Source organism: Staurois parvus, unplaced genomic scaffold (assembly GCF_062004578.1).
Source record: "Staurois parvus isolate SC_StPar_1 unplaced genomic scaffold, SC_StPar_1.0 ptg000544l, whole genome shotgun sequence".
NCBI lineage: Eukaryota > Metazoa > Chordata > Amphibia > Anura > Ranidae > Staurois > Staurois parvus.
The window spans coordinates 45,554-70,972 of NW_028318340.1; the positions used below are offsets into that span (position 1 = coordinate 45,554).

Consider the following 25,419-nt stretch of genomic DNA (forward strand, 5'->3'; position numbering starts at 1 on the left):
TCCAACAGAATTTAATTTCCACTGCATACATACATTGATCCAGCTTGTTGAGTATGCATTACTCATACCTGATGGGCTGCTGAGGAAGCTGAAATCACTATAGTAGTTAGTGGTACTACAGTGATAGACGTAACCATCCGGGTCCTGCTGGTGTTCTCTGTGAGAGGCCTCTTTATTGCACACTAAACATTCAGCACTGGGGGGGGAGGTTGTAACATCATCCTCCACTCCTCTCCACCTCATCCTCCAATGTATGTGTGCAATACTGAACATTCTTGACCATTCCAGCTTTAAGTGGGTGCTGCTTTTTGAATGACATTAGCATCCTTCTACATTAAATGGATGTAATGTAAATGCAATGCAGAAATAGATGTTTTAAACAGTATATAATTTTGTAAGGCCCCATATACACGGGACACTTCTGAATGATGGAAACTGACTGCTGGAAAACGTAGGTTAAAAAAGTCCGTTTAGCCGCGTTTGCATACTGCGTTTATGCGCGTTTGCCTTTAGAATAATTTTTTAAAGATAAGCACAGGAGAACCCAAATGCACAGAATGCACTGGAAAGTGGTAAATTATTAACTATTTCAGAGAAATACAGAGAGTAGAAGCAGAGAGAGCAGTATGTGTTGAGATTAGCTTAGGTGCGAGTTGCTCATTAATATTTCTTTTGTTTCCAAGGGTGGGAAAGTTGTGAGTCATTAAGGCTACCTGGTAGGGGGTCTTCATGAGGAATCTGAGGTGCTAATGGTCATTACCTTATCTTTTGTTTCCAAGGGTGGGAGAGGTCTGAGTTGTGAATTGGTCATTACAATGTGTGACAAGCTTGGTAGGAACATCCTGTGTTCACTGTTCTGTCCATTTGAGTACCTTGAAAACGCTTTGCATGCATTTTTCATGATGAAAAAAAGGTTCTGGACAGCATCTGGAAATGGAAGAATTAAAAAAAATTTCCAAACGCAAACGCTTATAAACGTTTCCAAGGGTGGGAAAGTTGTGAGCCATTAAGGCCACCTGGCAGGGGGTCTTCATGAGGAATTTGAGGTGCGAATGGTCATTAACGTATCTTTTGTTTCCAAAGGTGGGAGAGGTCTGAGTTGTGAAATGGTCATTACAATATGTGACAAGCTTGGTAGGAACATCCTGTGTTCAGTGTTCTGTCCATTTGAGCACCTTGAAAACGCTTTGCATGCATTTTTCATGATGAAAAAAAGGCTCTGGACAGCATCTGGAAATGGAAGAGTTAAAAAAAAATTCCAAACGCTTATAAATGTAGTTAGCCGCGTTTACATACGTTTGGCGTTTGAAACGCTGATAAAATCTACTCCTGAATGCAAGTTTATTGCGTTCAAAAAATAACTAAACTCAGCTGCCTGTAGACAACTGTAAATGACGTAGTGTACATGGACACATAGGACAGCATTAGGTAGAGTTCAGGGGCTGCTGAAAAAAAATGCAGAAAAGCTCCTGAACGTGAGTTTATCATCAGCTGCAGTGCATGAGTCCTGAATTTCCTAAATATAAAAAAGTCAATGGGGTAGAGGAATGCACCCCATGATTAGTTTTCATTTTTGTTTGTTGTGCAGCCACAGGACATAAATAGCAGCTGTTTGCAGACTGCTTTCTAATCTGAATAAGCTGGCTAAATATGAATAATAATAGTTCTGTGGTCCTAATCAATGAGTCTCTGTGCTTTCAATGTCACGCTTCAAGTTTTAGTTGAAACAATCCCTAAATCTGCTAAACCTAGACTGAGAATTGACAAGATGTGAGCTACTAATAAATATCAAAAGTATGTACGTAAAGGTTCCCACCCCTATGCAGGGGAACTGATGTACAGACTTATATTGCTCCATGATTGTTGCCCTAATACAGTATATTTGTGACCTGGAAAATTTCAAAGCAATTGGATCATTATGGCAGCTAGAGAGATGTCAGCAGTTTTAGCATATATAGTTTTAAACTAAAGTTTTCTTTTATTCATGACACACTTAAAATCAACTTATTGAAGAAACTGTAAAAAGCAAAAAAATAAATAAATAAATAAAAAGAAAGGCATAGAAAGGCTGTAAAAGTGTTGTGAGCCAATTATAAGGGTAATGGCAATGATCTAATTTCCAACAGATCTTCCCTCTCACACTACACAGAAGCACATATAACTGTAAAAAGCAATTTTTAAAGTCGTTATACAATGTTCTCACCTCTGCCTCATTTTACTTTGTAATAAGTCTCAAGCAATCAAATGAATTAAAGTTTAGATGAAACAAGCAATTTTCACTTAACACTAGTTCTTCACATCACTGCCACCTAGAACCGTATTTTTATCTGCTGTTAAGACACAAATACTTTTTTTCTGCAAGATAATTACTGCAAGTGGTAAATAAGGCAAACCTTGCAATGTAACAAGTCTGCAGACCACTGCTGGAGGAAAACACGAGCTTGGTACATTAACACTTCTTAAAATATGTTCAACTGTAATTATCAACCATGAGCAGTTCACCTCTAAAGCATACCTGCAATTAAATCTGGCAAACGACCTCCTTGTCAACTTCACCAAAATCCCAAATGTAGCCAGAGAACTCAAGTGCGGATTTTTGCAGTTTCTAAATGGCCCAACCTACAGGCCCGGTAGCACGTCTATCCATCTGTGTGCTGGTGTCCTTGTAATCTGGCCATAGAGAATATCTCTGCACCAAGCCAGTCCAAATTATAAAGTTCCTAACCTTAGCTCTATCATCTAAAGCAGCCTTTCTAAACCTTTTATCCCCAGAGGAACCCTTGAAATCATTATTTCCCAGGTAACCCCAGCTAAATTTGTTTTTTATGTAAAGGTCACTGTATGAGGTATGACAATGTAATATTCCCAGAATGGACTGCAAAGAAAAAAATTGTTTGTTTCCCCTTGTAAAGTGACACACTTTTGTAGACAACTTTGACACCGCCGGAAACATTCCTGGAATTTGTTCTCTAGAAAACTGCACAGTATATTTGTCACGGCGTGCTGGATGTCCGTTATGTCATCAAATCTGTATCCTTTGAAGGCCTTTATTTCATTCTGGAAACAGCTATATGTCACCGGGTGCTAAGTATAAGGAATAAGGTGGTTGGTCAAGTTCCAGAATGGATTTCTGGGCCAAGAACTCACAAACACTAAATGAACCATGTGCAGGAGCATTCTCATAGTAGGGAATCTATTTGTCAGGCCAGAGTTCTGTCCTTTCCTCTGAACAAATTCTCTTTCCACATTTGCATCCGTCAATTTCGTTTTTGGCTTCCCACTTTTTGTATCATTACGAACATCTTCCTGCCCTTTTTTAAACCCCTATATCATTCAAAAACACTTGATTTCTTCATAAAATGCTCACCATAAGCCTGATGTAACAGAGCTAGTTTTACTCGCACTTTTACCAATGGGCGAGCGACAAAGAAGCAGGCGTGGATACACTGGGAGCTGTAGCTGCGGACCTGCACACAGGCGGCTCAGGTCTAATGGTCGTCTTCCTGCTGACCGAAGCAACAGCTGGATTCGGCATCTACCTGAGTGACTGAGCAGCCCTCTTTAGCACCACACTGCTCACCTCCATAGCAAGAGGAGGGGGCTAGAAAAAGTGCCCTAAACATTGTTGCATCACAGAACACTGGCCAGTTTACCGTGGCTGGAGGGGATAACATTTCATGCGGTCGAATAACAAAGCTTCAAAAAAAAAACAAAAGGTGAAACCACTCACTATTAGCACATGGAACGTACGCAAGCTTCAAGAAAACCCCTCAGCAGGTTGACCAGAAAGAACAGCCCTGGTCACCAGAGAGCTCGCAAGATTTAACATCGACGTTGTGGCCCTGTGTGAAACTCATCTAGCCAACGAAGGTCAGCTTACAGAAACAAGAGGCAGTTATACATTCTTCTGGTCTGGACACAGCAGTAATGAACGCCGTGCATTTGGAGCTGGCTTTGCGGTTAAGAATCATCTTGTCCACAAACTTGCCAGTTTTCCCAGGGGCATGAACGACCAACTCATGAGACTGCATCTCCCACTACCGAGAGGAAAACAAGCCACACTGATCAGCGCCTACTTCCCCTTAATGATGAATCAGGATGAAGACACGAGTTTTATGAAGATCTCGATGCACTTTTCTCATCAGTGAAGCTCACCGACAGGCTGATTCTACTTGGTGATTTCAACGCAAGAGTAGGATCCGATCATTCTGCCTGGGATGGCGTCATTGGAAAAAATGGAATCGGCAAATGTAACAGCAATGGCCCATTACTAAAGAAGACGTGCAGCTCACGATCTGATCACCACCAATACCATCTTTCACCTGCCCACTCACAAAAAAACATCCTGGATGCCCCCACGCTTCAAGCACTGGCATCTTATTATGTCATCGTGCGGAGGAAAGAGACAGGGCGTAAGGGTGATGAAGGCCATGCCGAGTGCTGACTGTTGGACTGACCATAGACTCATCATCTCTAAATTAAGCTTTCACATCAAGCCAAAGAGACATACGCAGGGAAACAAAGCTGTGATGAAATGGATTAACGTCAGTAAACTGAGCAACACAGCAGCTGCACTAGCAGAAGATCTTGACAACCAACTCTCAGAGCTGCAATTAGAGGGAAATGCTGAGAAGGACTATAAACGCTTCAGGGATATTGTGCACTCTTCTGCACTAAAGGTTCTTGGACCCTCACACAGGAAACAACAAGACTTGTTTGATGAAACTGATGATGAGATCAAGGCCCTACTTGCTGAAAAGCACTGCCTTCACCATGCTTATCAGAACAACCAGTCATCAACAGCTAAGAAAAATGCATTCAACACTCGCAGAACCGTACAGAGCAAGCTTTGCAAGATGCAGGACTCCTGGTAGAGTGCCAAAGAAGATGAAATTCAGAAGTTTGCTGATAGCAACGATGCTATCTATGAAGCCGGACCTCAGCCCTCAGGGAGCTCCCCTCTACTAGACTCAGATGGTGAAACTCATTACTGAGAAGACTCTTATCCTACAACATTGGACTGAGCACTTCCAGTCTGTACTGAACCTCCCATCTTCCATCAACGAGGCGATTGACAGAATGCCCCAGGCGGATATCAACCACAGCCTGGACGCCCCACCAACACAGACTGAAACCCTACAGGCTATCAGCCAGCTGTCCAGTGGCAAGGTCCCAGGATCTGATGCGATCCCAGCGGAAGGATGGCGGTGCAGTGCTTGTTGCCAAACTCACTCTGCTGTTCAAGTCCTTCTGGAATCAAGGATCCATTCTTCAGGAACTGAAAGATGCATCCATTGTACACTTCTACAAGAGGAAAGGGAATCAACAAGTCTGCGATAATCATAGAGGAATATCACTGCTTTCAATCGCAGGCAAGATCCTTACACGAGTGTTACTGAACCGCCTGACTGACCACCTGGTACAGGGTTTATTACCCGAGACACAGTGTGGTTTATGCAAAGAGCGTGGTACTGTGGACATGATCTTTGCAGCCCAGCAGCTCCAAGAGAAGTGTCAAGAGCAGAACCGTGAATTGTACACCACCTTCGTGTATCTCACCAAGGCTTTTGACACTGTCAGTCGCGAAGGTCTGTTGCGCATCTGTGGCGCATCATGTCGAAGTTTGGATGCCCTGACAGATTCATCCTAATGGTAGGTCGGTTCCACAATGGCATGATGACTTGTGTTTTGGGCAACAGAGAAGCTTCAAAGGCCTTTCCCATTACAAATGGCATCAAGCAAGATTGCGTGTTGGCACCGACCCTGTTCAGCATAATGTTTACAGCCATGCTGTCAGACGCCTTCCAGAATAGTTCCTTGGGAGTTAACATAAGATACAGAAACGATGCGAAACTGTTCAACCTGAGAAGACTCTAGGCTGTCACCAAGGTAAAGGAGACTCTGCTACAAGACCTCCTTTTTGCTGATGACTGTGCCCTGAATGCTGGATCAGAGCAGGAAATGCAAGCCAGTGTGGAAAAATTAGCAGCAGCATGTGACAACTTCGGTCTCTTTATCAACTCAAAGAAGACCGAAGTGATGCATCAGCCAGCTCCGAAAGCCCAACACCAAGAGCTCACTGTCACAGTAAAGAGACAAAAGCTGTAAGCAGTGAACCAATTTACATACCTTGGCAGCACCCTCTCTTGCGCAGTGACAATTGACATCGAGGTCACCTGCAGAATCACCAAGACAAGCTCTGCATTTGGCAGACTACTGACCTACGTGTGGAATAAGCCTTGCCACAAAACTCAAAGTCTACCAAGCAGTAGTGCTAACTACCCTGATGTATGCCAGTGAGACTTGGACTTTATATAGGAGGCATGCTAGGCAATTGAACCACTTGCACATTACTTGCCTCCGCAGACTTCTGAGAATCTGTTAGCAGGACAAGGTGCCAAACACAAGTCCTCTCCAGAGCTGGCCCGCCATCAGTTCACACCCTGCTGATGAAAGCCCAAACATGATGGGCAGGCCATGTTGCAAGGATGCCAGACCACCACATCCCTAAACAGCTCCTCTATGGTGAGCTGTCTCAAGGAAAGTGATCACAAGGGGGACAAAGGAAGCAATACAAAAAGACACATTGAAAGCCTCCTTCAAGTCCCTGGATATTGACACCACCTCCTTGGAAACCCTGGCACAAGCTCGATCGACATGGCTCACACTGATCTACCAAGGCTGCCAGACATTTCAGGAGAGAACAACCACAGCAAGAGAAGCGAGCACTAAGCAAAGCCAAAGCTGCAAGTGCTGCAACAGTGGTGCCCACATATGTCTGCCCAACATGTGGCAGAACATTTTGTACCCGTATAGGCCTTACCAGCCACCTACGGACACACAGTGGACAGCCCACTACCTGTTAGATGTCAAGGTCCTCTTCGAACAGGATGGACATCATCATGTCATTCAAAAACAATTGATTTCTTTGTAGAATGCTCACCATAAGCATGTAACAGAGCTAAAAGTTTATCTTGCACTTTTGCCAAATTTCAATTTGATGTTAATCGGCTCCTTCAGGTTCCTGTCACTCATTTTACCCCAAAGTGCAACGCACACGTTATTTCTTCTACTATCCCGTAAAGACTGAGTCAACTGGTCTGCGACCAAGGCAAGTGCAAGTTAGCAACCACTCGCCTTGTGCAACTGCAACCACTTGAATGTGAGTGGCTGTGTGAGTCACCACCATAGAGCTACATCGCAGGCATGCCGGGAATTAAATAGTCACACAACGTATATTATCATGATCAGTACCCTGTAGAACATTTTAAATATAAGTAAAATAAAATAGCACAACTAGAGTACTTAACACCTGTATTTTTAGTTACATTCCCCTGGTTTATACAGCAATAAGAAATAAATGAAACAAACAATAATAGCCAGAAAAGAAACAAACTGTGAAAACTGTAGCTTCCCCTTTCAGTAGTTGTCCTCTTACATTGGGGGTCAATGGATAACACTCCTTATATTGGTGGTCAGTGGAGAAAAGCCCCATTACATTGGTGATCAGGGTGAAACTGACCCCTTACCCTGGACGTCAATGGGAAATTGCCTTCTTACATGGTTGATATTGTAGGTGGGAGATAAATCTAGCACTGCTCACTGTGCAAGGAACCCATAGCAACTTCTGAAGAAACTACAACATTCCACAAAACTGTGGTTGAGAGATTCAGGTCTAAAGTATGCGCACACACAACCAAAACCTTTGCTTTTATCACAAGCTTTTTTTCATACTGCTACCCTAGGCATTACTTCTCACATTTCCATAAATTGTCTTATGCTGCTCACTTTCCATGGAATTATCCTCCATATGCCTTCCACACACCTCAGACCCCAAAAGCTGAAAAGGGTTTTGCGTCAGTTTTATTTTGCTTTTCCTTAAAGTGGCTGTAAAGGCACAATATTTTTTTTTAACTTACTGCATTCTATGAAGTAAAACATCTTCTGCTTCCCCCCTCCCCCCCTTCAAATACATACCTGAGCCCGATCTCGATCCAGCGATGTGCACAAGGGCCATGGCCCTCACTCCTCATTGGCTCAGATGCAGCAGCGGGAGCCATTGGTTCCCACTGCTGCTAATCAGAACCAGTGACGAGGGTGCTATGTGCAAAACCATTGCACACACCAAGGATGACATACTTATTATTTTAAAGAAAAAACAAACATTTACTATTACTTTTAAATGTATATATTTTAAACGGATTTTATGTCCTATATAGAATATATATGTGTGTATCTCTGTTACCGGAAATTGAGTACATTATAAAGGAATTCACAGAGCACTTCAGCTAACAGGAGAGTAACAAAGTTGTACGGGAAGATTTGTTTAAAGCTGAACTCTAGGCAAACAGCTAAATTCATGGATGAAAACTGTATATGGATGCTGTTTAACCTGCCAAGAGTTGCATTTCTGTCCATCTTGTTCAGAGATTTATGCAGCTCTTCCATATAGCATAACCCTCTCTGGCAGGGCAGGAGACTTGGTTTTAATTTGCAGCAGTTAAGTAACACTTTATAGGTCTTATAACTCCTCCAGCCTGTGATTGTACAGTGAATGGAGAAGCAACAGACTCATCTCTCTGTCACACTGCCCTCCCCTCCAGTCAGCATGCCCCTTGTTAGCAAAGGAGCACTGCAGCAGAGAATATTGGTTCCTTGTGCTGCTTCTACCTCTCCCAGTTTGAACTCTTCTATACAGGAACCATAAGAGGCTGATACAAATCTAATAGAGTTGCTTATTTAAAAATTGATTACATGATGCATTTTTGAATGCAGAGCTACATTAATTAGCATATTTTTTATCTGCCTGGAGTTTGGCATTAAATCTGAGACAAAAGGGTTTTGTATGTATTGTTAATTAATACACATATATAGAGGAGCAATGACATTTGCGTATAATATACCCAAGCAAGTTGTACTTCCAGCATGGGAGCACAATACATTGATGCACTTTTCCTTCTCTACCTCAGTATACATTTATCAAAATGCTCAGACAGAAAAATAATTACACCCTGAAATGCTGCTAATTAAATTTAGCTTTGCAGTCATTTAGCAGGAATGCTGAACACTCTCCCTGCTATAGAGAGATAGCCACTAGCCAGAGAACCTACAAATCTGAAATACAATCAGTAAAATAGGTAACAGAGTGTAAACGTGAACGTTGCCAATAGAATTACTTTCTATTAAACATGTGCACACCGGAAATTTTCATTTAATTTCATTTCGGATGCATTCGTTTCATATGCATAGGATTTGTGTCGTATCTTCGGCATTCGTTTTGTATATTCGTTGGTCCGGGTGGTTTCGAAAAATGTTGCAGTTTTTCCAGAAGATTGCTATATATTCAATATATTATAGAATTGGACAGATATTTTCAGACACAACCTTTCAAGATGCTTCAACCCACCAAGAGAAATGGCATGAGCTGATTGGACAATATCGACTGCGGCCATGTGTATCTGAATTAACATATGGAACGAAATTTAGATCCATTATCTGAATCCGAATTATCGAACAAATGTGAACATTGAATTATTTCCCCATGGGTCCGAACTAATATCACATCATGTGGAGTCATCCGAATGAAACAAATGCAATCATTAGTTTCATTATAACTTTTTTCAGATTCGTTGACATTCGTTACCATGTCCATTTAGAGATTTGTATACATCCGAATCTCAGAAAATAACATTTTCATCCAAAAACTAATTGAAAGAAGACGAAACGTACTGCACATGTCTACTTTCTATAATAACCCAAGATGTAAATACTTTAAAAGCAATGCAAACACTCTGATGTTTTGATCTGTAAAAATGAATGCTTTGGTTAACTACCAGACCCTTAAAGAGTTAATTATGCGGGACAGAAGAACATAGGGACTTGGATCCAAAAGATGGACAGCTGGGAGCGATGATAATAAAATATTTCTTTTGAAGTTCACTTTTAACTAGACATGATGAAACATGCCCACAGAGACCACCAACCTGTGCTCATGGGGCCCCTGGCTCTTTACATGTATGTAAAGTACACTCAATGGATTGTACATCAAGAGGACAAAAGTCAAGTGCGCTTACATAAATCCACAGCGCCTTTCTCAAATAGTCCAAGCATGGGGGAGACTTTACAATAAAAAGGAAGGCATGCCCCTTGCCTCTCGACTCTGAATGCAGCCATTCTTTATTCACAAATAATTACTCCCTGAGGATTTGGGAGCGTAACTGTTAAATATTCATGGAAAGAAAAATTAAAATTATTCTGCAGATTGAAAATTAGCTGTTAATTAGAAATGCAGTGAAAATCATCTTAAAGCTGTGAAAACAGCAAGTATTCTAAAAGTGAGACAGCACTGGGAGTGTAAGTAAGCAAAATAGTACAGTTTTTTACAATGACACTGTAAAAGAAAGCAAAAATATTGACTTATTTAACCACTGGACCTCCAGAAGAATTTACCCCCTTCATGACCAGGGCATTATTTTGCTATTCAGCACAGAGCTACTTTAAGTGGTGATTACGCAGTCATGCAACACTGTACCCAAATGAAACTTATACTATTTTTTCAAACAAATAGAGCTTTCTTTTGGTGGTATTTTATCACCACTGGGTTTTTTATTTTTGCTATATAAAAATGAAAAATATCAAACATTTAGAAAAAAAGAGTTTTTCTTGCAAACAATCTTTATTCATAAATGTAGGCCAAAATGTAGTCTGCTACATTTCTATAATAAAAATAACCCAAATCTGTGTATATTAATTAGTTTGCGTGAAAGTTATAGAGTCTACAAACTATGGTGTATATATATATTTCTTGAGGCCTCTAAAATGGAAAGTACCAATACCCCATAAAGGACCCCTTTTTTGGGAAGCAGACAGTACAAGGTATATAGTAAAAGGTATGGTGAGTTTTTTGAAGTTGTAATTTTTTTTGTCACATTTTTTGGGAAAATGAAGAAATGAAATAAAATTTGGAGTTCTTTTCACTTTTTTTTTTTTTTTTTTTTTATATACTGCAGGTACAGTGTCACAATGTGTATGGTGACAGTATATATATATATATATATATATATATATATATATATATATATATATATACATACATACATACACACACACACACTAGATATACATATACACACGAACATACATACACACACACACCGTATTTTTCACTCCATAAGACGCACTTCCCCCCCCCCCCCCCCAAAAAAAAAAATTAGGGAAAATCTCTGTGCGTCTAATGGAGCGAATATAAAGCGGTCAGACCGGTATTCTCGCCACCGCCGTGTTAGAATACCGGGCCGGCCCCTTGGCTCTACTGTGCAGAAGAACCTTCTCCTCGGTCCAGCGGTGTCCTGCTTTCACCGGCCGTCTTCTCTCCCCGGCATCTTCAGTGTGGACACCCGGCTATGACAGCTTGAGGCTTCACAACCAGGTGCCCACTGCGCATGCGTGAGAAGCGCTGAACTTTGTGAATGTCCACCTGCAGTCTTCTGGGACCTGACACGTCCCACAAGACTACCGGGAGGACAACTCCGCGGAAGTGGGTACCTGTCAAAGGTCTGCTGTCTCTGGTCATCTCCTGTACTATGTGCACGGTCTCTGGTCATCTCCTGTACTATGTGCGCAGTCTCTGGTCATCTCCTGTACATGTCTGCAGTCCATTGGTTAAGAATATTTTTTTTCTTGCTTTCCTCCTCTAAAATCTAGGTGCATCTTATAGTCAGGTGCGTCTTATGGAGCGAAAGATACGGTATATAATATATATATATAAAAAATTATTATATATAAATTTTTTTAACCTTCCTTCCTTTTTGTACTTTTTTTTTCACACTATCATCAGAGTAGTTCAGTGTCACCTTCCCGTATTGACAATGTACTACTTTGGGGGGGGGGGGTGTTAGAGTGCTCAGGGATTTTTTTTTTTTAAACTACTGTAATGATCATGGTAACAGCAACTGATTGGACTGTCATGAATGGTTTTCATTCATGGCTCACTGATTACTAATGAGTTGCTTTGATTGGCCCACAGCTATCACATGGTACAGGGTGCTGTGGTTAGCCAATGATAGATAACGCACAATAGTAAACAATTATATCATGAATGGATTCCATTCAAGACTCTTGTTTACTAGGTGATGTGATCGCAAAGCGCAGTGCAGTGACAAGGGAAGCTGTCGGCCAACAGTAAAATTACTGTTGGCTGGTCAGCATGTGGTTAAAGTGGCTGTAGGTTAAAGCGGCTGTAAACCTAAGACATGAAATATGAACAAAGCTGTCTTTCTGCTGCCTTGTGTCAGGGCAGGAGCTGTGGAACGGACAGGCAGGCCTAGTGGCAGGGTCACGCACTGACTGATGACAACCACCACCCCCAGACCGGAGTCCCCCAGGGCACGGAGTCTAAGTCCCAGGCTGCCCTTCACCAGGGCCCCTGATGGTGGGGATGGACTTGACGCAGCCAGGAACCAGATCGCGGCCCCCGAGACACCCCAGCTGCGGTAATGGCCGCTGCCAATGGCGTGTAGCTGGTAGGAACCAGATCAGACAATAGCGTAGTCGGGCAGGCCGGGTCGACAACAACGGGACAAACGGTACAGAACAGTAGACAATAATAACAGGTCACAGGCCGGGTTCAGCAATGGGAGGTCAGATCAAAGGAAAACGCAGAGAATGGTCTAGTCAAAAGCCGAGTCAGATTCCAGGAGAGTCACAAGAGTATAAAAAGTATTTTTGTCCCAGCACAGATCCTTTGTCCCAGAATTACTTAACTCCTGGAGTGTAGGAGTGACGTCATCTCGTCGGCACCAGCCAAGGAAGACAACCACAGCCTGCCACCCAGAAGAAGCTGGGTGGAAGATGCCAGCAAGGGATGTTAGGTTGTTAAAGGAAAGGTAAACAGACTTTAGTTGCTTTTAAATTGATGGGTTTACTTCCACTTTAACATCTCCAGTTTCCAGGTATATTACTTTAATTAAAGATCATAGGGACATTTGATCTGAATTTAATAAAAACGAATTTCCACTTGCATTAGAAACTAAATTTTACAAGCTAAATGTGCAGAGGAGTTTTAGACAAGAGAAATAATCATTTCAGATAATAATGCTTACAACAACTGCAGTGATTTTTTTGTTTTTTTTTGCCTCTGTATGTGGGTGACAATTACTGTCGAAATGAATATATAATGAACTGAAAACATACTGCAAAGATTCTCATGTTTGAGAACCAATTTCAATAGTAATTGAATGTTTAAATGGCATTCTGCCAACCATGGAAATAGTCCTGTCGTTGTGCCAACATTCAAAGGACAAATCCAATTAAAATGCAGAATACTGTTTAAAAAGGTAAAGTGAAAGAAAAGTCTACCTTTTCTTAAAAACATTCCCTCCCGTTCCTTCTACCTATTCTGCATACCCTGTACAAAAAGGATCTGTATTACTTACCTACAGTATTTTTAATCCACTCTGATCCAGTCACGTGATCATGCAGCTCCTGCTCTCTTAGAGAGCGGCTGCTGCAGGGAGAGCAGGGGGTGCCAACAAAGAGGAGCTGGGGCTGCTGAATTATGCAGCCAGACCGGATTGAAAATAGATAAGTATACAGATCCTTTTTTTTTTTTTTATACAGGGTATGCAGGATAGGTAGGAGGAGTTGGGTGAGAATGTTTTAAGAATAGTTAACCCTTACTACCACTTTGACCAGTGATTAAAGTATATCTAAAGTTAAAACTTTTGCTTGTTTGTTTTGGATAGAGTAGGTAATGGTAAAACCCCTGATTAGCTTTTTTCTTTGTTTGCTGCATCACAATGAGATTTTCCTTCCTTCTTTCCTCTTTCAAGACATAGCCAGAAGTAAAACTACCATATTTTTCACTTCATAAGACGCACCTAACCATAAGACGCACCTAGGTTTTTGGAGGAGAAAAAACATATTCTGAACCAATGGACTGCAGACATAGTACATGAGATGACCAGAGACTGTGGATGTACTACAGGAGATGACCAGAGACTGTGGATGTACTACAGGAGATGACCAGAGACTGCAGACACAGTACAGGAGATGAGCAGAGACTGCAGACACAGTACAGGAGATGAGCAGAGACTGCGGACACAGTACAGGAGATGAGCAGAGACTGCGGACACAGTACAGGAGATGAGCAGAGACTGCGGACACAGTACAGGAGATGAGCAGAGGCTGCGGACACAGTACAGGAGATGAGCAGAGGCTGCGGACACAGTACAGGAGATGAGCAGAGGCTGCGGACACAGTACAGGAGATGAGCAGAGGCTGCGGACACAGTACAGGAGATGAGCAGAGGCTGCGGACACAGTACAGGAGATGAGCAGAGGCTGCGGACACAGTACAGGAGATGAGCAGAGGCTGCGGACACAGTACAGGAGATGAGCAGAGGCTGCGGACACAGTACAGGAGATGAGCAGAGGCTGCGGACACAGTACAGGAGATGAGCAGAGGCTGCGGACACAGTACAGGAGATGACCAGAGACTGCGGACACAGTACAGGAGATGACCAGAGACTGCGGACACAGTACAGGAGATGACCAGAGACTGCGGACACAGTACAGGAGATGACCAGAGGCTGCGGACACAGTACAGGAGATGACCAGAGACTGCGGACACAGTACAGGAGATGACCAGAGACTGCGGACACAGTACAGGAGATGACCAGAGACTGCGGACACAGTACAGGAGATGACCAGAGGCTGCGAACACAGTACAGGAGATGAGTAGAGACTGCACACATAGTACAGGAGATGACCAGAGACTGTGGACATAGTACAGGAGATGACCAGAGACTGCACACATAGTACAGGAGATGACCAGAGACTGCGGACCATTAGGGAGCGGGTAACCAAATTTGACAGGTACCCGGTCACACTTTCACTGCCTAGGCGATCGGAAGTGGAAGGTGTCCTCCCTCCCTGTTGTCTTCTGGGATACGTGACAGGTCCCAGAAGACTATGGGGCCATTCACAAAGCACAGCACTTCTTGCGCATGCGCAGTGGGCACATGGCTGTGAAGCCGCAAGCTGTCACAGCCGAGTGCCCACACTAAAGATGCCAGCACCAGGGAGAGAAGACGGCCGGTGAAACCAGAGGTGGCGAGGACACCGCTGTACTGAGGAACAGGTAAGTGGCTGTATTTTAAAAGTCAGCAGCTACAGTTTTTGAATATCCTTCCTTTAAAGCGGATTAAAATAAGTGAATATTGATTGAGAGAGTTTAGTTCTATTTAAAGGAAGGATATTCTTTACTTTTGAGAGAATTTACCGTATTTTTCACTTCATGCGTCTTATGGAGTGAAAAATATGGTAAATTCTCTCAAAAGTAAAGAATATCCTTCCTTTAAAGTAGAACTAAACTCTCTCAATCAATATTCACTTATTTTAATCGTTGTGATGCTAGCATTAGTAAATAGGTGGAAAAAAGATATTATCTTTACTGGTTTTAAACCTTTTCATGTTTAAATTTATTCAGTTGCTTCCTGAATTCTGTCCTAGGCCAATATGATGGCATACATCCCAGGATTCTTTATGGGCATTTTTTTCTTTCATCTAGGAGGAGGGGAGGAGATTTGTCAGCTAAGCACAACCTCCTGCCATCCGATGTCTGAGCTAAAGGCAGATGGATTCTATGAAGTAAATGCTACATGAATCATCTATCTTTACTCAAGGCCACAGCTATAAATGATAGGGGGTGTTTTCAAAAGCGATTTCTCAACCAAATAAAGCATGAAGACATGGATGGTAAATTTGCTCTGAATATTAAAAATTAATTAAAATAGCATGTTCAGTTTGTGGTGCTAAGATACAGTTTATTTCCACAGCTGGAAGCCAAACAAGTGCCTCTCTTGGAAGAGTTCCCCTCAATTCATGACTTGGGGTCAACCGAGATTTACCCTCACTTTCAGCCCTGGTGACAACGGTCACCAGGACAAATAAAGATTGTAAATCACCAGAGACAGTTTTTGTTTTGTTTTTTTTAGACTATTCAAAACAAAGTTTTAAATACATTTTAATCGTAGTAAATTGCTATCAGAGTTTGCTGCAGATTCCCTCCCTAGAAGCTTTAAATTCAGGATATTATGTTTTGAAAAAGCCAACCAGACATTGTAACGTCACTCATGGCCCAAACCAAGCACCTCAACATTAGTCAGTGAAGGGCTTTTACCAAGAAAAAAGGTGCAGAAGAGGGCAAGACCGATCTGGATTTCCAGGCTCTATTAGATGTTTGCACTGGTGTTTGGAGTTGGCTGATGTACTCAGGATGAGATTTTGGTCTTCATTCAGGCACTTAAAGTAGTATTAAACTCAAAAGCAAATATTGCAGCTTAGCAATTCTTAGATGTCGTGGCAGTTTCATTTTCTCTATTAGGCTTTCTATCTGATGATCCAGCCAGTAGGTCTGCTGTTTTTCAAAAGGAACAAGTTCTCCAGCAGTTACAGGGATGAGACAAACCATTTACCACTGACAGAGGTACTTACAATGATCAGCTTTTATGTAAAACCTTTATCCCAAAAGGAAAACAACTGTTTGCTGTAACTGCTTATAAAGTGTTAACTAGAGTTTGGCTTCAATTTGTTAGTGTATTTAAATCTACTTTTACATCTAATAATCCTCTCGCCCCAGACTGAAAGTGCTGCTGTTCAAAGGTGCTCCCTGTGCTCCTTCATCCAGAGTGGAGGCACTCTAATACAGGAGGTGTGTTACTGGAAAGATCACCAGGTGAAAACAGAGGGAAAAAAGCCTAAACAAAAGAAAACCAATGCAGCCACTACAGCTAAATGATTGGTAAGCTGCAATATATTACATTTGTTGGCTTTGGGTTTAATACTGCTTTAAATGTATAGCAATTCAAATAAACAGAGATCTGAAAAAGATCAATAATAGCAGCCAAAATATTTCTCAGTACAGTTTCCCTTTAGGGCAGCCTTTTTCAACCTTTTTAACATGTAGGAACCCTTGAATAACGTTCCGGGCTCGGGGAACCCCCGCAATAAATACTGTATCTACAGCTCACGGTACACTAACATGATGGTCCCTGGGAAGAATGGTCCTTACTTTTGTGATCATTGGGAAGAATCTCCATTAACCACTTCCTGTCCGGACACGTTTACCTCTTTCCTGTCCAGGGCAATTTTCAGCTTTCTGCGCTATCACACTTTGAATGACAATTGCGTGGTCATGCAACACTGTACCCACATGAATTTTTACCATTTTTTGAGACAGATAAAGCTTTATTTTGGTGGTATTTATTCACCGCTGGGATTTTTATTTTTTTTTGCTATGTAAATGAAAAAGTCCAAACATTTTAAAAAGTGTTTTTCTTATAAAATTTTTATTATAAAATTTTGCAAATAACTAAGATTTCATCATAAATCTTGGCCAAAATTTATTCCGTTATCTTTTTAGTGAAAAAAAATAAGCCAAATTAGTTTATAACCAAAAATTATAATTTTTAAACATTTTTATTTTATTTTTTTATATTATTTATGTTTTTTTTTTACATACTGTCACCCTAGCAGTACAGTGTCACCATGGTGACACTGTCCTACTTGTGGGGGGGTGATGAAGATTTTTTTTTTTTACACTGATTGCTTTAACACCCATATAGGATGTAAAAGAAATCATTTCTCTTTCTCTCTGTCTGCATTCTTGCAGCCATTGAGAACTACTGAGTGAGCTGTGAATGGTCATAGCTTGTCACATGGTACAAGGCTGTTGTGAATAGTCTTGTACCATGTGACCTTTGTGATCATTCACAGATTTCACAGGTAGTAAGCAATGTCGTCACAATTGACATCTTGCTTACTACTTTGCATGTGATCACTGATTGGCCAATCAGTGATGACATGATCGGGACCTTGTACAGAGGTCCCGTCCGAAGATCAGTGTTTCACTGTGTCCGGAGGACACAGCGAGCACAGGATCGTGGTGCTGCGCACTCCCAGGGAGCGCGCACAAGCAGGGTGCGGGGAGGCCATTTATAAACATCCACCCGACCCTGCAGTGCCACCGTCCGGCCGTTTATATACAACGGCCACACGGGAGGTGGTTAAAGAGAACTAAAAAGATCCTTGGTGTGAGTGGTTACTTATGTGGAATAAATTGCTTTTTGCTCAAGGAACCCCTAGCAACCTCTGGAAGGACCCCTGGTTGAGAGAGGCTGCTTTGGGGTATCTACAGGTATACTTGAGGTACATATGGGCATTTTGTTTTGCTTCGGAATACCTCCACTCTACAGTAAGGACCACCTTTACTGGAGCTTGGTGACCTATTCCTTCAATCCCATGTAAATTACATTCTGCTTCCACATAACAGCTTAATTCTTCTGGACTTATAGTGGCTGAACCATCTACTCTAATTACTAAATAAGGATTGTGTATAAATTAAGTTTAATGAGCCATCCTGAGCAATTATTTTTCTCTCAAAATGAATAAAGTGACAAATGGCTTTGCAATTTTTTAAATGCCCATTATAGAGATTAATGTGACAGAAGCGGCACCTATACCCACTAGTGTTTTATTACCAATGAAGCGTAAACCTTCACTTAGTTGTATTATGAACTGTCAACCAGGAATTGTTTGTTTTGCACAATCTCTTGTGTATTTAAACTTGGCCACTAAAAGAAAAGCTTCATCATACGCTACATTACGGCCAGTCAGGCTGTTATTAAATCTCAATTATGGCTGTGCTGTCATCTGCCCACTATGAGTTTGTTGTTCAGAACTTTGCAAATACAGCTCTACAAGAGCACACAACATGGAGGATGATTTACACTTAAACTGTAATTTCATGTGCAGCATAAAAATATGGCTGCCACTAAGACTAAAGTGGCAAAAGATAAGTATGCATGAAAATTGAAAAATTATTTTTAATATACACATACAGCAGGTAAAATAAGTATTGAACACGTCATCATTTTTCTTAGTAAATATATTTCTAAAAATGCCATTGACATGACATTTTCACCACACTACCAACCCATGCAATGCATACAAAGAAACCAAATCAAATACATTCAGAAATTCGGTTATATGTAATAAAATGGAATGAAACAGGGCAAAAGCATTGAACATGCTAACTTCAATGTATTTAATACTTTGTAAAAAATCCTTTGTTGGTAATGACAGCTTCAAGATGCCTCCTGTATGGAGAAACAAGCCGCTTACATTGCTCAGGAGTGATTTTGGCCCATTCTTCTACACAAAGTCTTCAAATCTTGAAGGTTCCATGGGCCTCTTCTATGAACTCTGGTTTTTAGTTCTTTCTATAGGTTTTCTACTGGATTCAAGTCAGTTGATTGGCTAGGCCATTCTAGCAGCTTTATTTTCTTTCTTTGAAACCAATTGAGTTACCTTGGCTTTGTGTTTGGGATCATTGTCTTGCTGAAATCCACCCTCATTTCATCTTCATCATCCTGGTAGATGGCAGCAGATTTTCATTAAGAATGTCATGGTACATTTTTCCATTCAGCCTTCCTTCGATGATATGAAGTTTCCCAGTACTATATGCTGAAAAACAGCCACACACCATGGTGTTCCCACCTCCAAACTTTACTATAGGTATGGTGTTTTTGGGGTGATGTGCAGTGTCATTTGACCTCCAGACATGGTGTGTATTATGGCTTCCAAAGAGTTCAATTTTGGTCTGATCTGACCAGACTATATTCTCCCAGTATTTAGCAGGCTTGTCTAAATGTTGTGCAGCAAACCTTAAACAAGCTTCAACATGTTTTTCTTCAGCAATGGAGTCTTGCATGGTGAGTAAGCATACAGGCCATGGCGGTTGAGTGCATTACTTATTGTTTTCTTTGAAACAAATGTACATGCTAATTCCAGGTCTTTCTGAAGCTCTCCACATGTGGTCCTTTGCTCTTGGACAACTCTTCTGATAATTCTTTTCACTCATCTGTCAGAACTCTTGCAAGGAGCACATGGCCCTGGCCAGTATATGGTGAAATTATGTTTTTTCCACTTCTAGATTATGGCCCCAACAGTGATCACCGGAACAATCAGAAGTTTAGAAATCCTTCTGTAACCAATTCCATAAGTATGTTTTGCAACAATAAGGTTGCAAAGGTCTTGAAAGAGCTCTTTGCTTTTACCAATCAAGAGATATTTCTTGTGTGACACCTTGGTAATGAGATACCTTTTAATAAGCCATCAGCTGAGGTTGAACCAGCTGATATTAATTTGCACTGACAAAGGGCATGATTGCTTTCTAATTACTGATAGATTTCAGCTGGTGTCTTGGTTTTCCATGCCTTTTTGCACATCCCTTTCTTCATGTGTTCAATACTTTTTCCATGTCATTCCATTTTATTACACATAACTTAATTTTTGAACTAATTTGTTTTGATTTCTTTGTATGTATGGATTGCCTGGGTTTTTACCAACATGTGGTGAAAATTTCATATCAATAACACCTGTAGAAATACATTTACTGAGAAAAATGGTGACATGTTTAATACTTATATCACCCGCTGTATACACAAACACAAATTGTAGAACATCAATGTGTGGAGAAGTTGCATAGAAATTTTTGCATGCCACCAAGCTGGTAAAGCCTGTGCTCCTCACAACATCACATTGTGTGCCATACTATCAAAAAGCTTTATGCAAGTGTATTTTCAAGTATTTGCCAAAGTAAATTAAAAACCGTAAGAAGAAGTTTAAAAAACATACACAAAAAGAATGACAAAATCTAAGACAAGGCAGGTAATATATAAATAAAATTGTCCCCCCTCCTTCCAGTGATGAAGCATCTACTGCTCATTTTTTCTATAGGATGGGGTAGTCCATATTAATACTCACTTTAGTCCATGGTTTCTTCCATGACAGTTGTGACAAATAGTAGCCAGAATTTTTGTTTGTTATCAGCCTCCAACCAATCTTTTTGCCACCTCTTTCACTGACATCAATTTGTGTAATGCACAACGGGCAGCTATGTCATCAGGATTGGACATGGTCACTGTTTTTTTATTTCTGCCCCCACTCCAGCCCTGGAGATTAAAATAACCCGACTCCAGGATGTCATGGGACCACAAGTTAAGGTAAACATCTGTCCCCTAAAAAAAAAAAAAACTAGCAACAGATCATCTGCGGGCAGGGGAGTCATTAGTTTTTATTTTTATTTTTTAATTCCCAGAGTTGGACTTAAACTTGAGGAGAGAACTCCAATGGCGGTTTCCTTCTGAACATGCATATTGCCTGGTTGTGTCTGGCTTTAATACAATTTAAGTTACAGACTCCCTGAACATGCTGTAAATACATATCAAAAAAGTATCTTTAAACTTGTTACAGGTCAGTGACTCAGGAATCACAAAAGAAAATTAATCACAATTACAGCCAGGAAACCAACCCTGTTCCTATGTCACTGCATATTGTTCTGTGTTATCTCTATCCGTACCCTGTTCTTATGCCACTGCATAGTGCTCTGTGTTACTCCTATGTCACTGCATAGTGCTCTGTGTTACTCCTATGTCACTGCATAGTGCTCTGTGTTACTCCTATGTCACTGCATAGTGCTCTGTGTTACTCCTATGTCACTGTATAGTGCTCTGTGTTACTCCTATGTCACTGCATAGTGCTCTGTGTTACTCCTATGTCACTGGATAGTGCTCTGTGTTACTCCTATGTCACTGGATAGTGCTCTGTGTTACTCCTATGTCACTGGATAGTGCTCTGTGTTACTCCTATGTCACTGGATAGTGCTCTGTGTTACTCCTATGTCACTGCATAGTGCTCTGTGTTACTCCTATGTCACTGGATAGTGCTCTGTGTTACTCCTATGTCACTGCATAGTGCTCTGCGTTACTCCTATGTCACTGCATAGTGCTCTGTGTTACTCCTATGTCACTGTATAGTGCTCTGTGTTACTCCTATGTCACTGTATAGTGCTCTGTGTTACTCCTATGTCACTGCATAGTGCTCTGTGTTACTCCTATGTCACTGCATAGTGCTCTGCGTTACTCCTATGTCACTGCATAGTGCTCTGTGTTACTCCTATGTCACTGGATAGTGCTCTGCGTTACTCCTATGTCACTGGATAGTGCTCTGTGTTACTCCTATGTCACTGCATAGTGCTCTGTGTTACTCCTATGTCACTGCATAGTGCTCTGTGTTACTCCTATGTCACTGGATAGTGCTCGGTGTTACTCCTATCCATACCCTGCTCCTTTGTCACTGCATAGTGCTCTGTGTTACCCCTATTGTACTCTGCAAATATGTCATTGCATAGTGCTTGGTGTTACCCCTATCCATAACTCCTATGTCAATGAATAGTACTCTGTTATTCCTATCCATATTCTGCTCTTATGTCACTGCATAGTTCTCTGTGTTACCCTATTTGTACCCTGCTCCTATTTCACGGCATTGTACTCTGTTACTCCCTATCCATACCCTACTCAGTTCTCTCTGTGTTACCCCTATCTGTACCCTGCTCCTATGTCACTGCATAGTGCTCTGTGCAGGGGCGGACTGACAACTCATGGAGCCCTCGGGCAATAAGGGATCATGGGGCCCTTGTGTCCTTGCCCAAACTCAAAAAAGCCTATGAAAAAGGTACCAGGGGCATCTCATGGGGCCCCCTACTGACCCTGGGCCCTCGGGCAGTGCCTGAGTTTCCAAATGGTCAGTCCGCCCCTGGCTCTGTGTTACTCCTATGTCACTTCATAGTGCTCTGTGCTACCCATATCTGTACCCTGCAAATATGTCATTGAATAGTGCTTTGTGTTACCCCTATCCATACCCTGCTCCTATGTCTATGAATAATACTCTGTTATTCCTATCCATATTGTGCTCTTATGTCACTGCATAGTGCTTTGTGTTACCCTTATCCATACCCCGTTCCTATGTCACTGCATAGTACTGTGTTATTCCTATCCATATTCTACTCCTATGTCACTGCATAGTGCTCTATTTTGCCCCTATCCGTACCCTGCTCCTATGTCACACTAAAGTGTGTTACCTCCATTTGTATTGTGCTCCTATTTTACTGCATAGTGCTCGGTTTCCTCTAGTACGGCTTGCTTGCCAGCTATTTGAGCTTTCAACTACTTCCTTGAGTCTTGATTTTGGTATATTTCATTGTTACGGCTCTCTAACTTTCACTAGTTTTCTTGTTGCTTTAAAGTGGAACTGAAATTACACCAAAAAAAAAATTCTAACCAGACCTTCCTTTGCCAAATGCAGATCTCAGATTGGAGTGTGTTCAGTAGTTTCTGCATGGAGACTTCTATTAAACCTGAGCTAATGTTCAGGTAGTAGAGCTGCTCTCCAGTGCTGGAACAGTGCTGCATTCAGTCGGCTTAGACTGACTGTAAACACGGTTTACTGGGCTGGTAGAGGTTGCAGCACAAACTTGACCAGTCTGAGCTCAGCATTCTTCTTGGTTTATGTTAACAACCATTGGAAGCTGGTGACATGCTGAGGGCAATGTCCTTCAAATCCTGAACACCCACTCCTGACATCTCCATGTTTGTTACTTACACATAGATCATGAAGGTAAAATACCATAAGCTTTGAATACCCAAGCATCCCATTTAGGATGCAATGGAAAAGGACACTGAGAACAGTAGAGGGGTAGTGAAACATCCTCTTTAACCTCCCTAGCGGTATGATTCTTTCCGATTTTTTGTGCTGAAAGCGGTACCATTTTTTTGCATGGAAATATGTAGTTTTTTATTGTAGGCTGTAATTTTTAGGAATAACTCACTGAAATCTGTCCGAACAAGAGTCTAGTAAACATTCCGGATATGATAAAACTTAAAACACGAAATCATAAATTATAATTTAATAAATAATCAAAAAAAATAATAATATAATAATAAATTTAATTCAATAATATAATCAAACCAAAAACACTGAAATTTGAAATACAGAGGCAAATTCGCACATCGCTGAGCAAAGTCGCAAAATCGTTTTCAGTGTCTGATGATGAATTTCCCCACGAATCATTATCACTCAATTCTGCAAGTGGTTCTGATTTAGTATCGCTGTTCTAAAACCGCTTTTGACGCTTTTTGGACGCCATGGACTTTTCTAAGTTTCCAGGCAGAAAGAACATTCAAAATGCAGGCGTTCCGGTCCCCGCCGGTTCCACGGGGACCGGAACACGGAAGCCAGATGCCGGCATCGGCCAGAGGAGAGGGCCGGGGACGCTGCAGGGGACACATCGCGGGAGCGAAGGACAAGGTAAGTGCTGCAGGGACCCCCTGAGCAACGCTGCATGGTATGCCCGAGTGTAGCTTGGGGTTACCGCTCTTGGTATTGAAATTTTACCCCGAGCTACACTCGGGATAACCGCTAAGGAGGTTAAAAGGCCCAAAGCCACCTGTGTTTACTGTAGTTTTCTAAATGGAACCAATTTATTTGTCCTGGGACTTTAAATGAGGCACAACACAAACGACCAATGAATATTTTGTTTCCAACATTGTTGTTTAAATGAATAAATGTTTTTTTATCCTCATTTTATCCTCTTTTTGTATGTAATGAGAAGTTTATTTATTCATTTGTTAAACAACAGTGTTGGAAACTAGTTATTACGTGTTCTTGCATGGCAAGACCACTTACTGTTATCTCACATATATATTCTTATTATTATAGTCAAATTTACCACCCTAACTCCTCCCACATTTTTACACTACATAGACAGTAATATACCGAAACGTGCGGATTGTTCCTGATTGGTGTGCTATTACTTTGTGGAACGTTTCGCCGAATGGTACACGAAATATCGGCGTTTTTGTGGTGAAATTGGTCCCATAGGAATGAATGGCGGAATGTTCAAAACTAGAGTGGGAGCCGACAAAACCTTTTCACAGTTACTCCAGCCACTCCAACCACACAACAGTTACTCAGGCCACTCCACCCAGTTACTCCGCCCACTCCAGTTGTAGACTACTGGTGGAGGCAAGAACACTTCACACAATTTCCCCAGAAACTGTAGCTTTTCTAGTTCATTATAAACTGAATGGGTTGTTTTACAAGGTAAGGGTTTACATATTCTTTAAATGTTTAAGGTATATATGTACATACTTCTCTGCTTGAAGTTTTGTCGTCTTCACAATCAAATCTTGAGTTTGCTCTTTTGATGCCTTAAAACATAAAATGTATTTTTGTTAATAACTGAAAAAAGGGGAAAAGATGAAGAAACTACATTAAAAATGAAGAAACTACATTAAAAATGAATCAGTGTAAACGATGAATGTATTCATTAAAAAGCAAAAAACAAAACACCTTACTTAAGAAATATAAAGCAAAGCATAATTGCTGCTACATTTCTGATGAGGAAAACCATATTACCGCCACCTGCCATGTCACAAGGGACCGTGTTATTTACCTCTCTTTAATGAATATGGCATGAATTATTCATTCAAGATACACATTCAGGCAAATGACTTGAAGA

General features: G+C 41.3%; 1 protein-coding gene across 1 annotated transcript in view; it reads right to left on the reverse strand.

Annotated features, from left to right (window-relative positions):
• The window catches only part of COG6 (component of oligomeric golgi complex 6), a gene marked incomplete at its 3' end in the record, with an annotated part of 81,054 nt that overhangs the window by 25,894 nt on the left and 29,741 nt on the right, over positions 1–25,419 (reverse strand). Inside the window, exon 4 of the mRNA XM_089690807.1 lies at positions 25,050–25,108. Within this exon, the coding sequence (XP_089546933.1) occupies positions 25,050–25,108 (59 nt within the window). The remainder of the gene's footprint in view (positions 1–25,049; positions 25,109–25,419) is intronic.